At 41.6% G+C, this 15,619-nt stretch overlaps 1 protein-coding gene across 4 annotated transcripts in view; it reads left to right on the top strand.

The window, feature by feature from the left end:
• The window catches only part of ECPAS (Ecm29 proteasome adaptor and scaffold), a 64,899-nt gene that overhangs the window by 33,552 nt on the left and 15,728 nt on the right, over positions 1 to 15,619 (top strand). For all 4 annotated transcript variants that reach the window (XM_075725820.1, XM_075725818.1, XM_075725819.1 and 1 more), the window contains exons 20-31: positions 1,108 to 1,242; positions 3,387 to 3,552; positions 3,973 to 4,145; positions 4,660 to 4,761; positions 6,281 to 6,404; positions 8,247 to 8,392; positions 9,495 to 9,549; positions 10,338 to 10,452; positions 11,408 to 11,473; positions 11,713 to 11,830; positions 13,751 to 13,918; positions 14,811 to 14,890. In XM_075725820.1, the coding sequence (XP_075581935.1) occupies positions 1,108 to 1,242; positions 3,387 to 3,552; positions 3,973 to 4,145; positions 4,660 to 4,761; positions 6,281 to 6,404; positions 8,247 to 8,392; positions 9,495 to 9,549; positions 10,338 to 10,452; positions 11,408 to 11,473; positions 11,713 to 11,830; positions 13,751 to 13,918; positions 14,811 to 14,890 (1,448 nt within the window). The remainder of the gene's footprint in view (positions 1 to 1,107; positions 1,243 to 3,386; positions 3,553 to 3,972; positions 4,146 to 4,659; positions 4,762 to 6,280; positions 6,405 to 8,246; positions 8,393 to 9,494; positions 9,550 to 10,337; positions 10,453 to 11,407; positions 11,474 to 11,712; positions 11,831 to 13,750; positions 13,919 to 14,810; positions 14,891 to 15,619) is intronic.

Raw genomic sequence — 15,619 nt, 5'->3', positions numbered from 1 at the left:
GGTCGAGTTAAAGAAAAATTAGAATGTGTTCTTATAATTTCTCCTCCTGATATCTGTGCTGCATTGCACTGTATACACTTTACTACATCTCATTTAAGTGCAGGTGTGAACGTCAAAGGAAAGGACTTAAAAACATTCTCCTTTTCAGTATTGCTCATCATTTGCAGAAGAACCTTCTTTTTCTTTGGCCTGGTGTCCATTTGCAAAATTAAGTTTCTAGGGGTGGTAACCGATACTATCTCATTGCAGAAATACTGTTGTAAATCATCCTTTGTGTTATTTCGCTTTGCCAAGTGGAAGGAACAGGTCCAGGGGTTTGTTAGAAGTCGGCTATGTGATCTGATGCAAGTTTTGAGTTGAAGTTAGAGTTATGTTTCATGAGCCTAAGAGATCTCATTTCTTGTTTGTTTGCTTGGCTCATTTTTGCCTTCTTTGTGGTGACCCAAGCCATTCAAAAATTTGGGTATGAGTTTTTCCCATGTGTGTGTTGCATTATACATGAAATTAATGGCAGAGGTAAGACTGTATTTTAACAAATGACCTGAGGCTTCCCAAATTCAACTTTTTAACAGTTTAGATAATACAAGATCTCTAACACAAAGTGTATACATTTTCATTAACAGCTGTGATTTCCTGGCCACCTTTTTTTTTGGTCACCATTGGATTTAACTGGTTTAACCTCTTGAGGTTGGTTTTTTTCTCTTTGATTGATAACAACGAAATGGAAGCCTCCAGTAGCTCAGGAAAAATAGTATTGTTAGGGGTTTTTTTTAGCTCAGTATGTATGCAAAATGTGGAAGCTGTTCTCTGAAGGCAAAATTCAGCCAAGCATTCAGTCAGCGTGTTTAACGTGGAACCGGTGGGTAGCCCTCTTGTGGCTAGTGGTCATCTTCCTCCTAAACGCTGAGCGTGTAATGAATGTTTTGCTGAATTGAGTGCTTTGTTTCTTACTAAATGAAAATACTGCCATTTTGAAGAGTGGTTTCTGAGTAAAGTACTGTTTTTGTAGCTGCATGACAGTTGTGCTTGTATATTGAAGTGCTGTATGAACAGACTGTGTAAGAAGCTGCTTCCGTATTTTATGTTTCTTGTTAAAAACTCCCGCAGAGCCTGATGAACACGAACAAAGAAGAAATGCGTGAGCTTGCAGCCCTGTTTTATTCTGTAGTGCTGTCTACCATGTCTGGAGATGAGCTTAGGGCCTCCTTGGAGCAGCTGATCAAGATGACAAAAGACAGCCATGTAACTACCTTCCTTTGTCTGCTTCTTCTTGGTTTTTCTCATGTCATGTAACTGATAGGAAATCTAAATCTCACAGTGTGTCCAGGATGTATTAGCCTTAATCTGAGCATAAAATTAACTAGCTGACTTCCAGTTGGATGGTGAGAAGGGATTTTTGTTGTAGGTGAATGCAACAGATCTTTAAATAAATTAATCCCTGAAGCTGTTGTTAAGGTCAGTAGGAGGCTCTCCTAGAGGTACTTCCCAAGCAAAGCCAATACCATCATGTATTTAACCAGTTTCAGTCAGCTCATCCCATTGAGTGGTAATGGATCACACTACCTACCTCAGAGTTTACTGATTTCTTATTTTTGAGTGACTACAGGTACCCACAGAACTAAAAAAAAGTTTAACTCGTTAAATGTTTAACTTCCCCTCCCTTCCGGAGCCATAGCAGCCTCCTGGCTCCCCATCACCTCAGGGTCTTTTCCCACCAGCAGCCTTTGCCGGGTGAGGGCTGGCCTCTTCCCTCCCACCCCACATGGAACGCTCAGCAGCTCTCTGCCGGCTGTGTCGCTGTATTGGCTGTATTGCTGCACGGTGGGTTTGCCTGCCTCCCCTCCTCCTGCAGCTCCGTCCCCTCCCATTGTGTTTATCTCTGCATTTTGCCACTACAACCATGGAGGAGCAGTCCTGAAAACAAATTGGGCACGTTTCTGTGCTGGTGTGTCTTGAATCCTGAAAGGGAGAGAAAGTAGTAGCATTTTTAGGTTTTATTTCCCCGAGATGTTTTTGTATCAGTCTCTGAAGGACTTAGTGGGCCACCATTTTATGTTTCAGGTAACAGGCTCAAATGCTGACAAGAAGTGCTGCTCGCTTTATGGCGTAATTAACAAACGATTTATTTTGAATCTGAGAGAGCTGAGTCCGTGAGCCAAAACCATGTTGTTGCTCAGTTTTACATAGGGCACAGCTTCTGCAGGCGCAAAGCCAGCAGAGACAGGTCCCAGCTCCCCACCACTGCTGTCTGCCCCAGTCACCTATGAAGCCAAGGCTGACCTTTCACAGAACCTGGCTGAAAATAAAGAGGGATGTGAACCATGGAACAAAAAAAAGCAGGGTGTTCTGATGCATTTTTGAGTTTTAGTCAGAGTTCTGGTTTGCTGCGAATGTACAAAACTAGCTACAGGTGGTGGTGATCTCTAGTGGCTCAGTAAGGACTGCAGTGTAAATGGATAGCTGAAGCGGAGAGCGGGGAGGGGGACCCATCTTCATCTGGCTTTGCTGCTGTGAGACCACAACAAGGAGCAATCCTTGCTGGCCAGGCTAGGTTGAGGATCCCATCCTGGCAGTACAGTTGCACTGATGCAACTTTTTGCAGGGTTGTGATAAAAACCAAATACACGAACTAATCTGAGTTTAAGCCCCTGCCCCCTTCCTTTTTTTTTTTTTAATTAAGATAGCATTTAAGTCTCACAGCTTTATTTCTGCACAAAATCTTTCTTTTTGTCAGAATTCACCTGTGGGAATGAGTACCGTCATTAGATAGTCTCAGTGCCAAATCAGCATTGGACAAATTACTGTTCTTGGCATTTAATTGTAATAATTAGTTTTCACAGTCTGTGCCCTACTGAACTGTGTAGAGGCATTGCTGAGTGTTTGTAGGGCAAGCATGTTCTCATTCTTAGCAATGCAATTCTAGAGTAATTCCCCTTTACTGCTTTTTACCAAAGAGTGCATTTTTGTCCCCTTAACCTGAGTATGCCCAGTTTTCAAGCAGAGACAGTGTAGTGTTATCTTAGTTCACCTTCATAAGTCTGTACTTACAAATCAGATGAGTTGGCTTTTTTAAATTTTTTTTTTTTTTTTTTTTTTTTTTGCCTAGCTACCAAGGGGTAGACTTTAGGAATGTGAGTGCTGGTGTTAAGTTCTTAATGTGCTCTCCGAAGCCTCATAAGTTTTGTTAATTTATCTTAAAGGACTCCATCCATCAGAGACCACTAGCAATACCAAACTCTCTGTTGTTGCATTATGTGTTAGAACTCTGTATTCTTCAGGGTGCCTCCTCATCTGGCTTGTCCATATATGTTTTTAAATCAGTGCTTTGTGCAAGGTGTTACTTACTTTGAAAATGAGATTTTCTGCACTGTTGGTGTTGTCTGTAGAGCCCGGAGGTCCAACATGGATCCTTGTTGGCTTTGGGATTTACAGTAGGAAGGTACTTGGCCAAAGGGAAACTCAGAACAATGGAGCTACATGACATAGAACAGCCAAACACTGCAGTCATGCCGGAACAAGACCAGCTCATAAAGTCGACGACAGAGACAATAGGTAACTTCCTGCTAAGACTTTGCTGCATGTAACGGTTGTTTTTTCAACCACCCCAGGCTGAGGACTTAGTTCTAAGATATTCAACCCACAGATACTGTAATCCTGAGTTCACTTTCTGTAATAGAATTTATAGCCTGTAAAAATGTCCTCTGATTAGATGCATGGACGTAACCCTTTTCAACAAGAATTGGGTGGACTCTTAGCTCATAGACCAACGTAGTACAATTAGGAGCGGTGTCACTGCCTAGGATCCTCTCAGTGTCTTGTTTCATTTTGATTTTGTTCTAGCATAATGCTTCCTACCAGCTGTAAAGGAGATAAATGCTTTTCTTCTTGCATGGGTAAAATATAATTGCCTGCCTGCCCACTGCTAAATAATAATACAAAATCCAAATCATCCTGTTCTGCTTTTTCCTGTAGGTTCTTTTCTGGACAGCACCTCTCCCTTCCTCGTGGTGGCTGCTTGTACAGCTCTTGGGGAGATTGGTAGGAATGGTCCCTTGCCAATCCCCAGCGAAGGAACAGGATTTACAAAGCTGCAACTTGTTGAAAGCTTATTGGCCCGAATCCCTTCCAGCAAGGAAACAAATAAGGCAAGATTTTGTAGTGTTGTTATGGTTCTTGTTCATTTCTGGAATGCTCCATCCCCAGGTTTATGTATTACCTGCCAAACTCAGCCTCGTTTTTTAAAGGACTTAGGCTTATCATTGGCTTTAGTGAGTCAGAATGAGTCTAAGGGTTTTCAGAATTAGGCTAAGGGTTTTTCCAGTGTTGTCTAGCCATTGATCGCTTGTGCTTCCTACAGTCGTAAGCAGGAGCTTAAGGGATGAAAACTATGAATGGTCATAATTTTAATTCAAGAAAAATGGGAGTATCTTCTTTCACCTGGAAATAATCCTCAAAGATTACAGGACATTTGTTTTGATCTGTGTTTTGGAAGAGAGGTGAACTGATTAAGCTATTAAGTCACTTGCATGTCTAACTTCTGGTACCTTAAGTGAAACTTCAGCAAGGGTGAGAAAGAATGGGTTTAAAGTGTATCTTCTGGACTTACAGGAAGGTTATATGATGGTGTTGGTTTTTTTTTTTTTTTTGGTTCTATTTAAGATGAAGGAACGAGCGATACAAACATTAGGTTACTTCCCAGTGGGAGATGAAGATTTTCCCCACCAGAAGCTACTGTTGCAGGGTTTAATGGATTCTGTGGAGGTGAGGCACTATCAATGTAGTATTCTTTATACTGCAGTGAGTGTTTCTATTTGAATGCTTTTTATATCTCTAGAGCCAAGTTTACAAGGGGAACTGTCTTTTTGTAATAGCACCTCTGGGTTCTTTAAAACTGCCTTGAAATAGAGAGCAGAGGTAGGTTTGGGACTTTTAAAATGTTTTATGCCACAGTTTAAAAACTTGCCAGTCAAGGTCTCTGCCCCAGTCTCTGAAATGAACATGTATTCTCCTTCAGGAGGACTGTCTGTACGTATAAAATCTCAAGAGCTTATAGTAAAGAAGCCATAAGTCTATACTTCGGCCTTCAAAAGTACCCTAAAAGCAGATAATATAAATACACCTTTTTCATCTGAACTACATCTGATATAACTCACTTGAATTAGCATCTGTTTATAGTAATATATGTACCTGTTGTCAGCCTAAACGCATCAGTGTAGTGCACTGCATTCTTTCGCAGTACTTCAGAGCTGCTATATGAAGTATGCCACACAGCAAAATTAAATAGTCAAGGAGCTTTTTTAGTGTTCATTTTACAGCTTGTTTTACCTTTCTTCTTTGTTCATACTGACATAGGATTCAGCATTGTAGAAGCAGCTATTGAGTATCAGACAGGCTGGCTTTGCCGTGTCTTCCAATCTGATGTGATCAAACAAGCAAGCATAGTAAGAACATTGTGTATGCAAACATAAAATTATGTTTCTGAGTGCCGTGTTTATCTCCTGTAACTGCTTAGGGTCATTATAGCTTCCTTTATAAAATATGTACTTGAAAAAAAACAATTTATCTTAGATTGCAGGAAGCTAAGGGCTTACTTCTCCAAATGCCTAAGCATTTTGTGCTTCTAGAGAGTAAGGAAAGCCATCTAGAAGGTACGCAGCAGGTATGGAAATCAGTTCTTAGGACTCAAGTTTCATCATAAGTAATGACAAGAAAGTGGCAGGGTTCTGCACGTTCTGTTCCTGAGGGCTTAGAGGATAGTGGAGAGAGGACAGGAAAGCAAAGCAAGTATTGTCTGAATTCTTCTGATGTGAAAAACAAATTTGTGCATCTCTTAGAGATGGTCAACTTCTGGGTGGAATTGCAGGAGAATTTTTTACTGCTGCATACTATAACAAAGCCACAGTAATTTTCATTAATGACTGGCAGTCTTGTTCTAACTTTGGTTTATTTTCATCCTGTCTTTCCAGTTCTTTCTGTTCACTAAGTTGAACTTTTGCAGAGACTAGCAAATGCTTTGTAGAAGGCACGCTTTAAATATTAGTGTGAAAATTTTAGCTCTTACCATTTGTTTTGGGGAGTTTGACATCATCTCAGTTTCCATCAATTTCAGTGGTTGTGAGGTGCCATATAGTCTCAGAAGCTCACAGAAAGACTGATCTTATTGCAAATCAGTGCTGAGAATTGGAGTTGGGAGAGAGACTGTGGTTTTGTGGAGTATATGCCAAAAGTTTTGGTGTGTGTTTAATTAGTACTGTTAGTGAGGCTCTGTTATGTTTCTCAGGCCAAACAAATAGAACTGCAGTTCACCGTTGGTGAAGCTATTACCAGTGCTGCGGTAGGAACCAGCTCAGTCGCTGCACGTGATGCATGGACAGTCACAGAGGAGGAATACATCCCTCCTTCAGGTAGGCCTTCATAATACAAGGGCTGGGTTGAGGAACGTAAAATCTCACAGTTCCGGACTAACACTGGGCTCTATAACTTTATTTCTGTGGTGTTGGATTTATAACAGTAGAAGTAAGAGACATTTTGTCTTTGTTAATGCACGGGTCAATGTTCTGCAATGCTGGATTTTATACAGGTTGTTTCACCTCTTCAGGTCCCTCTGCTCAGAGGGTAGAAGACTTTATTTCATGTGCTGTTTAAATAAATTCTTGATGAAATTTAATTTACTGCCACTTGACACTGCATTTGTTTTATTTTTTCAATTTTGGTTTGCCGTGTTGCATTAGTTTCAGGTTTAACATACACAGACCTTTTAAAATAACATTTTGAAGCCTGCACTGGAAAATAGGGTTAGCAAATTAAATTGCAAGTCTTTTTCCAACAACTTGGACTGATATGATTAAGTGACACTTATGTACAGTAGATGTAGAAATTTTATTTAAGGACTAAGGTTCTGTACCCGTTGCAATACAAGCATGACAAAATGCTAGCTTCAAAACAGGCAGCTGTAATATATCAGCCTCAGACCTGCAAATGGGTGTTTTAATGCTGTGACAGTGGTCTTAGATCTCAAGTGTACACAAAGCTGAGCATGTGCAGAACAGGAAAGAAACCAAACCCTGCTATTGCTCCAGAAGTTTTGAGTCCTGACAAAAAAATCATAGAATCATAGAATCGTTCAGGTTGGAAAAGAACTTTAAGATCATCCAGTCCAACCATTAACCTAACACTACCAAGTTCACCACTAAACCAGTTAAAGGTAGAGTAATAATTTCATGTTTCCTGGCTTCGTGGCCAGATTATTTTTTTAATGGAAGTAAAAACTAGGAATGATTAAGATTGGAAAGGACCTCTAAGATCATCAGTCCGACCATCAGCCCAACACCACCATGCCCACTAAACCATGTCCCAAAGTGCCACGTCTACCCATTTTTTGAACACTTCCAGGGATGGTGGCTCCACCACCTCTCTGGGCAGTCTGTTCCAATGCTTGACTACTCTTTCTGTGAAGAAATTTTTCCTAATATCCAACGTAAATCTCCCCTGACACAGCTTGAGGCCATTTCCTCTCGTCCTATCGCTAACTACATGGGAGAAGAGACCAACACCCACCTCCCTACAACCTCCTTTCAGGTAGTTGTAGAGAGCGATAAGGTCTCCCCTCAGCCTCCTCTTCTCCAGACTAAACAACCCCAGTTCCCTCAGCCGCTCCTCATAAGGCCTGTGCTCCAGACCCTTCACCAGCTTAGTTGCCCTTCTCTGAACACACTCCAGCACCTCAATGTCCTTCTTGTATGGAGGGACCCAAACCTGGACACAGTATCCCAGGTGCGGCCTCACCAGCACTGAGTACAGGGGGACAATCACCTCCCTGCTCCTGCTGGCCACACTATTCCTGATACAAGCCAGGATGCTGTTGGCCTTCTTGGCCACCTGGGCACACTGCTGGTTCATGTTCAGCCGGCTGTCGGCCAACACCCCCAGGTCCTTTTCTGCCAGGCAGCTTTTCAGCCAGTAGTGCGCTGAATCTTATGCAGTATGAGTGGTACCTCTTCTTGGCCACAGGCTCTGAAACTTTCATGAAGGGTTAGGAGGGCTCTATTCAGTGTTTCTGTTACGAGAAGTACTTTCCCAGTGACTCCAGTGAAGACTTTTCCTGAATAAGCAGAGATTAAGGTGACACCCAAGTACTCACGGGCTGATCAGATTGCTGCTGCACATTATATTGAAATTAAAAATGGGTGTGACTGATTCTCACAGCCCCCGCCTGTCTCCCCTCCACCCTTCTTTTTTTCATCTAGATTTGAAAGTGAATGATGTGGTTCCCTGGGTCCTAGACCTTATTTTGAACAAGCACATTATCAGCCCCAACCCACATGTTAGGCAGGCTGCTTGCATCTGGCTTCTATCAATGGTGAAGAAGCTGAGCACACACAAAGCAATTAAGGTAAGAAATACTCCCTTTCCTAATACTGGCTCCTTGTCCCTATTGTTGCTTCTCACCTCCTTTCTGTCCCTTCCTTCCCCTTCTCTTCTGTTGCCTCTTTTTCCCCAGTGATGTTGCAGTCCTTATGGAGGTCTTCTTGAGACATGGCTTGTCCTTTGTTAGTAGGGTAACATGCTAACTTGCAGATGAACGAGGCTGTTTGGCACCTTTGTAAACATCTGACTTGCACTCAAGTCAGAGTGAGCTTAGTGTAAATAGCGGTTGTAAGATGAAGTAGCAGTACCTCTTCCCTTGGGAAGAAGAGGTTGGTGTCTGTATAGTTCTTAGGATTTATTTTTGGAAAATATTAAAAGGAGGTCTAGGACAGGAAGAAGGGGGAGAACTAGTTCCTTCCTGGATTCATTTGTTTCACAGAGTTTATCACAACTAGGAGCAGGTATGATGTGCTTCATGTACTGTGTATTTCTGGTGTGCTTTCATGAAAACCTAATATTTAGATTACTTGTCTGTAATGAGAGAATGTGAAAAGTCCTATACAAGGACTTAACAAAGCATTCCCAACCAAAATGTCCTCTCTGCATAGAGGTACTACAGACTGTGATGGGACCATGTAACCATTTTGTGCTCTCCAGGTAATGATAAAGAGCTTTGGGTCAATAGGTGCTTCACAAATATAAGCTACTACATGTAAAACCTTGCCGCATATTACACTTGTCTAAACAATAGACCTTGTGGGAGGTGGGAAAATCCACTAGTTTGGGGGTGAAGAAAAGACGTCACACAGAAGATAGCCCCATGTGGCTGCAAGCCAGATTTATGATGCATTTCTGTCACGTATTAGACAAGGAAAATAAAATATGTGGTTTACCAATGCCATGGTAGCTGTAAAAAGGTGCTGGTAAATAACTCATCTTCTGTGAATGTCAGTCAGGCTGCTGCTTACCTGTCTGGAAAGGAGGGCAGTTCTTGTTGTAGGTGTAGCTCAAATAGGCAACTCCATTGATACAGCAGCCTCTGTTTATCTGTTAGGAACTTGCCTTGAGACCAGACAAAGGATCCAAAACCTGAGATAAAAATAATGTCCTATTTTCTGATTTTACAGTCTCATCTCAAGGATATTCAAAGTGCATTTGTTTCAATTCTGTCAGATAGTGATGGTAAGTACTATCACATCTTAAGAGTTTTGTCTTTTGGTGGGCTTTTAACAGAATGGAGGGAATCTTTGAACAGGCAGAAAGTCACCTCTGCCCCCTTTGTCAGCATTAAAAGGTGACTGTAGAAATGCCCCATTTCTGATGTAATAGGAATGATTTCTTTTCTAGGCATTGCCTGTAGAGGTAAGAAGCACAGTTTTTTTTCTGTGCTTAGCTAACCAAGCACAAATCTTTTTCTGCATTTGCCCCTTCAGACTGTAATAACAGAAACTCTTCAGTGATGCTACTTCTGCTCTTCTTCGGGCAGCAGGATGTGTATCACAGAGTTCTGCATGGGCAGGAACTCTAAGTCCTCTTTAAGCTAGCAGATTTTGGCTTATAAGTCTACCCATGGCAGCTAGTGGAAAGGGTGGCATCCGGCAGCCTATCCAAAGCTCACTGAAGTTGGAGAGTATTACCGTTAACTTTGCTGGGCTTCAGGGGCCTGCAGTGTGTCAGAATACTTACAGCTCTTGGAACTCTCTCTGCTATTACAAAACCTGTAGTGACAATATTAACATGAAGATGTCACCTGATTTGATGGGGGGTGTGCCTTCAGAACAAATTGCTGCTTCAGAATGCAAAGCTTGTGTTTTGCCAGACTAGATCTGCTCTGAAATGGAGAGCTGTGAACTGCAGCACAGAGCTCCATTTGCTAGATCATGATTTTGGTTGAATCTTGTTTGTTTGAAATTTGTGTATTACTTAATTACATGCTTACCTTTAATTTTACTTTGTAAAATCTCTTGCAGAGCTTAGTCAAGATGTTGCTTCAAAAGGTCTTGGGCTGATATATGAACTAGGAAGTGAACAGGATCAGCAAGAGCTAGTCACCACACTTGTTGATACCCTTATGACTGGGAAAAGGTACAGTGAGCTGAGAACACAGTGAGAGAGTACTCTGACCTATATGTCTGATGGGAACAAAAATGTGCCTCTCTTTTGTGTGGAAAGAAATGTTTTGTGGCCAAGGGCAAGCCAATATCCATATATTGCCAGTGGATCAAACTGGGACATTTCTTCATTCGGCTTAGAGTTTGTTGTGACTGAAGCTATTCCTGTTTTGTTTCATTCAACAAGGCTTCAAAATAATTACTTGGTCCTGAATCAGGCAGTTCAAATCAGTTAGGGTTTGGTTAGATTTCCTACTTGCTGCATTGTGCAATTGCAAAGGACAACGACCTCTTGCAGCAACTCTGAACAATGTGAATGATGTGGAAATGGAGACTTGCTTGTGCCTGAAATATACCTCTTGCTGAGAAAGTGTTGTTAATGGCCACTTGTCAGCTTTAGTGCAAAAAATGCTGGTCTTAGAAGAGTCCTGGGTAATAATCATGTCGGTCAGTGCTGGAAATGCTCTTTAACAGCCTACTTCTATCTAACCTCGTGTGGGTGTGGCCACTGCGAATGACAAAAACCTAGGCTGGGAGTGTAGGGATCCAGTGGTGATAAACAGGAAGACATTCGATGAATGGAAATTGGAGTTTTTCACTTTGAAGTAGAGATTTTCTGTCCATAATATGGCTTTTGTCTGGGCAGAAATAAAAAGGCATCATTCAGTGTTTTGACTTTTTACCTTCTGACTGCAGAGCAAAACACTCGCTTTCTGCAGTGTCTCCTTAACATCACACATGATACAGGTTAATGAGATTCCTTGCAGTGTGCGTGGCCTTGTACACCTCTATGTTTTTTGTAGGATCGGAACTGAAAGAATGGAAAGTTACTGAGTTAATAAAGCAAAACAAATTAACTTGTTCTGTAGCATACAGTTCATTCAAGGGTAGAGTTTGGTAAAGCTAATACTGGACCTCTTTTCTACCAGAGCCAGACATGAGATGACTGGAGAAACTGTGGTGTTTCAGGGTGGCCTGAGCAAAACTCCAGATGGGTAAGTTCACTGACAGTCTCAATGACAGACACACAATCAGTGCTAAAACAGTGTACCCTTGCTTATAAGTCTACTTCCTGAGCTTTTTGTTCCTTCTTGTTCTCTAAGTTATCATAACTGTTTTCTTGTAGAGTGTTCACTTCTCTCTGCTTTAGGCTGTGATTTGACTGTAGCTTTAGCTATTATGGCATTTGTGTAGCTAAAAATAGTGACATTGATTTCCCTTCTGCTTTTCAAAGTCAAGGTCTTTCCACCTACAAGGAGCTTTGTTCACTGGCTAGTGATCTCAATCAACCAGACCTGGTGTACAAATTCATGAATTTGGCCAACCATCATGCCATGTGGAATTCTCGGAAGGTAATTTGCTGCTTTCATACTACTTCCTTTCCCACTGTGAACTCTAGAAACAATAACTGCATTTCTCTAGCTCTGGTTGTGTGATCTATGAATAACTGCATGTGCAGGCCATTTGTTGATGCTCTGGTCCAATGCAGATTTGCCAGCCTAAGAAACAAATTTAGGATTACTTGAAATTCTTAACAACAAAACATTGGCATCACAGGGTTCATATCATCGTACATTCCCCTCTGAATCAACTGTGATCCTTTCCTTTTACTTTTGAGTGTGCTTAGAGGCCAGGTCTTGATGTGTTCAAACAGCGAGATAAAATTTTCAAAATTGGATGAATTTTCAGATGCCAGAGAAAGTGACCTTTGTAATGTAAAAAGGCAGAGCAAAAAGTATTCAGCAACAAGTTGCTAAAAAGCCAGTTGACAATACACCAGTTTAATCACTGTTGTCAAAAATATCCTTTCTTAACTCAAGTCTTGATATTTTAAAGCTACTGGAACCTTTAGCAAAGCCAAAATACTATTGGATCCACTTCCTGCAAAAAAAAGTATCATCATAAATTTTAAGATTTAAGTACACATTTCAGAGCTTTAACCTGGGCACTTTTTCACTGGCTTTACATAAGCGTGGAAGAACTTGTTTTGTCCCTGGGAGTGGGCAGAGCACCTTCCATGTGCTTTCATGCAGAAGACCCAAGTAGACGCATCTTCTGTATTGCACCTTTCGTGCTCTTTCATGCTTGCAACCTGAGGTTTTGAGTCTCTGGCAACACCACATAGTGCATAAAAACAAGCCCCAGCATTAACTTCCATCAGTTTAACAAGTCAGCACGTCTCTCAAGACTTCTCTGTCTTTGCAGTGGGACTTCAGAAGCACAGGAGCATAATTAGGTTCCTGACCCTTGTGCAATTTCACCAGCCAGGATGAGTCAAGAAAATTCACTCAGCAGCTGTAGGTTGAGCTTTGGCATTTGAGGAAATTGCAGAATGATTTAACTTGAAGGGGACACCTGGAAGTCTGTGCTCCAAACCACTGCACAAGAGCTAGGCAGAGCAAGCTGCTCAGGGCCTTGCAGATGATGCCTCCCTTTTCTTTATACTTTCTGCAACCTCTTGCTCCTCACAGCAGCAGTCCTAACTGAGAGTTTGTCTTTATTATTCTTCCTTTTCTAGACTAAAGCAGACAGCATATCCTGTCCTGTGAAATCCCTAGCGTGGGGTTTTGAGTGGCAGCTTTTGACACTGCAAGTCAGGAAACATGAAGTCATTAGAGACAGTCACTGCACTGCCAGTATTGAGCAATTTCTTTTTGGGCTATCCTGCCAAATCCTATGGGACTTCATGGGTGAGCAGCAGTTCCACTGTGTTAGCATTGACAGTGGAATTGACAGTGTTGGAGAAAGAAAAGAGTGTGGAAGAATATGTGAGTTTAAAGTAAATATGGACAGATGCAAAATGATAATCCCCACAAATTACAGGTTGTAGAGCTAAGGTAGAGTTGTTTTATTTTCAGTTTTTCAGTTCTTAAGTTATTCTAGTTTTTCTAAGTGCAGCAGAGTTGTAGGGAAGCCCTGGCCCACTCTCACCAGTTTTTCTGAAAAAGAATCTCTTTTGGAAGAACATACTCCAGTCTTCATAGTTTTAATTCTCCACCACCACTTTTGCAAATGGGGTCAATTGGTATCTTGAATTGGAGAGAAGGAAGTTTTGAAGTAGTATGTTGTCTGCTTAGTGTGACTGCATGCTTGAGATCACTGTGGTACTGTAGCACTGATGGGGGGCTAATTCTGATAGCATTCTAGTCCTTTTGATTTGGTCTAAATCTGAACTGTGATAGTCAACTTTGTCACTGACAGCACTGTGTGCCCAGGAGCAATAACTGAGTGAGCAGATTGTTTCAACAAATACTCTTTTGTCGTTATTTCAGGGAGCAGCTTTTGGTTTCAATGTGATAGCTGCCAAGGCTGGAGAGCAGCTGGCACCATTTTTGCCCCAGCTTCTTCCCAGGCTCTACCGTTACCAGTTTGACCCCAACCTGGGTATTCGACAGGCAATGACCAGCATTTGGAATGCCTTGGTCACCGACAAGTCGATGGTGAGTGAGCAGCAAAGTGCAGACTGGTGGGTTTGCTGCTAGCCAGCATCATTTGGAGAGCTTCACAGGACAGTTGCATCTTGTGAAAGGAGGGGCTGTGTAGAAAGGGGTGAGGTATTGTCCTACAGAGAAAGAGGTGCTTGAATCCATGGATGAGGTGGAGGATGTGCAGAGGTTTTGCGTTGCCTCTTACATGTGAAAGGATGTCACAGACCTTAAAGTGTATGGTTTACTTTACTTAAAGGGGTCTTTCCACACTTTGATATTGCTTTAATACTGCTTATGAGAAGCTCTTCAGGAACCCTTGTGGCCTAAGATGACCTTCTTGGAGCAAGAGCATCTAAATATGATTCCTCAGTTTTTGAGTGGGAGGAAGCCTATGGGAAGAGGCTGTTCCATCAGTTTGAGGATAACTCCTCCCGGACAACTTTCAGGAATAAGTGATTTTTGTGAGATGCCCTTGCTCTGGCTCTGAAAGGCCTGGACCAAACCTTTTTGGTTTGCAAACCTTTTCTTCTAGCAAAGCTGATCTTAGTGTGAAGTCATTCACTCTGATCCCTCATCAAAGCGCAGCTGCTTCTCCTGTAAATACATGTTTGGTGCTGCATCTAAACAGTTCGATTGATAAGGGACTGAGGGACCACCTTCTTTTCTTGTTGTCTCTGTCACAGTGTTAAGCCCTGAGGCAGTGCAGGAAAAGGCATGTCTAAAGCAAAGTCAGACTAAGTTTGCGTGGGGTCAGCTCTGGCAAGCATTAGTGCATCTGCTGTGGCTGAAAGCAGGTTGTATTGTCCAAAAGGACTGTTTGGTTTGGTTTTTTTTTTCCCCAGAGTACAGGACAAGGATGCATGGTCCATGCTTGTTTCATGATTTTTCCTTTTTTTAATAATAGGTTGATAAGTACATGAAGGAAATTCTTGAGGATTTGACCAGTAACCTAACCAGCAGTCTGTGGAGGATCAGGGAATCCAGGTATTGATTGCTAGGAAAAGTAACAGATTTTTCTTTGAGCTCTCCTCCTTTTTCTTCTTCACCATAAACTTGTTAACCTGAAGAAGTTGAGGGGGAAAGAGGACACGTCCTTTCATCAGGATAGAGGCCAGTCTTGTACTCTGCACTTGAAGTGTGATAGTCTTGAAGCTGTTTGCTTCATTGAGCCTGAAATTTTTTATTGCATGGTACTAAACAGTGTTCTCTGAAAGAGGAGGTTTCTGGTCATAAAGTTCTTGCCTATCCTTAGACTTGAAATATTGCTTAATGCTAGAAAATCTTGGCGGTCTGGCTCTATATTTACTTGGCAGGAGGATGCCAGTTGGTACAGCATTTTTAATAATCTGCTTTTTGTTTATAATGGTTTGTAATTATGCTGTATTGAAAACTTTCATTTTAATTCCAATTCCAGACTTTAGACCATTTTGTTTTGTTCTTATCCTATACTTACAGAAAAGAATTCTGAAACAATTTTGTAACTGGAGTATTTGCAATAGCAATTTTCACCACAGCAGTCTTTCTCACTTGCTGTCCTGTTTCAGATTTCACCTGACTGGCTGAACATTTTTTTCTCTGCTAAAGGAGATGTTCTTATGACAGAGTAGATTTAGGGTTTGGGGAAAACAAGGAATGTGAAACAGTTCTCGGGCTTTTTAACCATTTACTTACATTTATAAACATATCTGTATATGCACCTACATCAAATAAGTA

This window comes from Pelecanus crispus, chromosome Z (assembly GCF_030463565.1).
Source record: "Pelecanus crispus isolate bPelCri1 chromosome Z, bPelCri1.pri, whole genome shotgun sequence".
NCBI classification, from domain to species: domain Eukaryota; kingdom Metazoa; phylum Chordata; class Aves; order Pelecaniformes; family Pelecanidae; genus Pelecanus; species Pelecanus crispus.
This window is presented reverse-complemented; position numbering and strand designations above follow the sequence as displayed.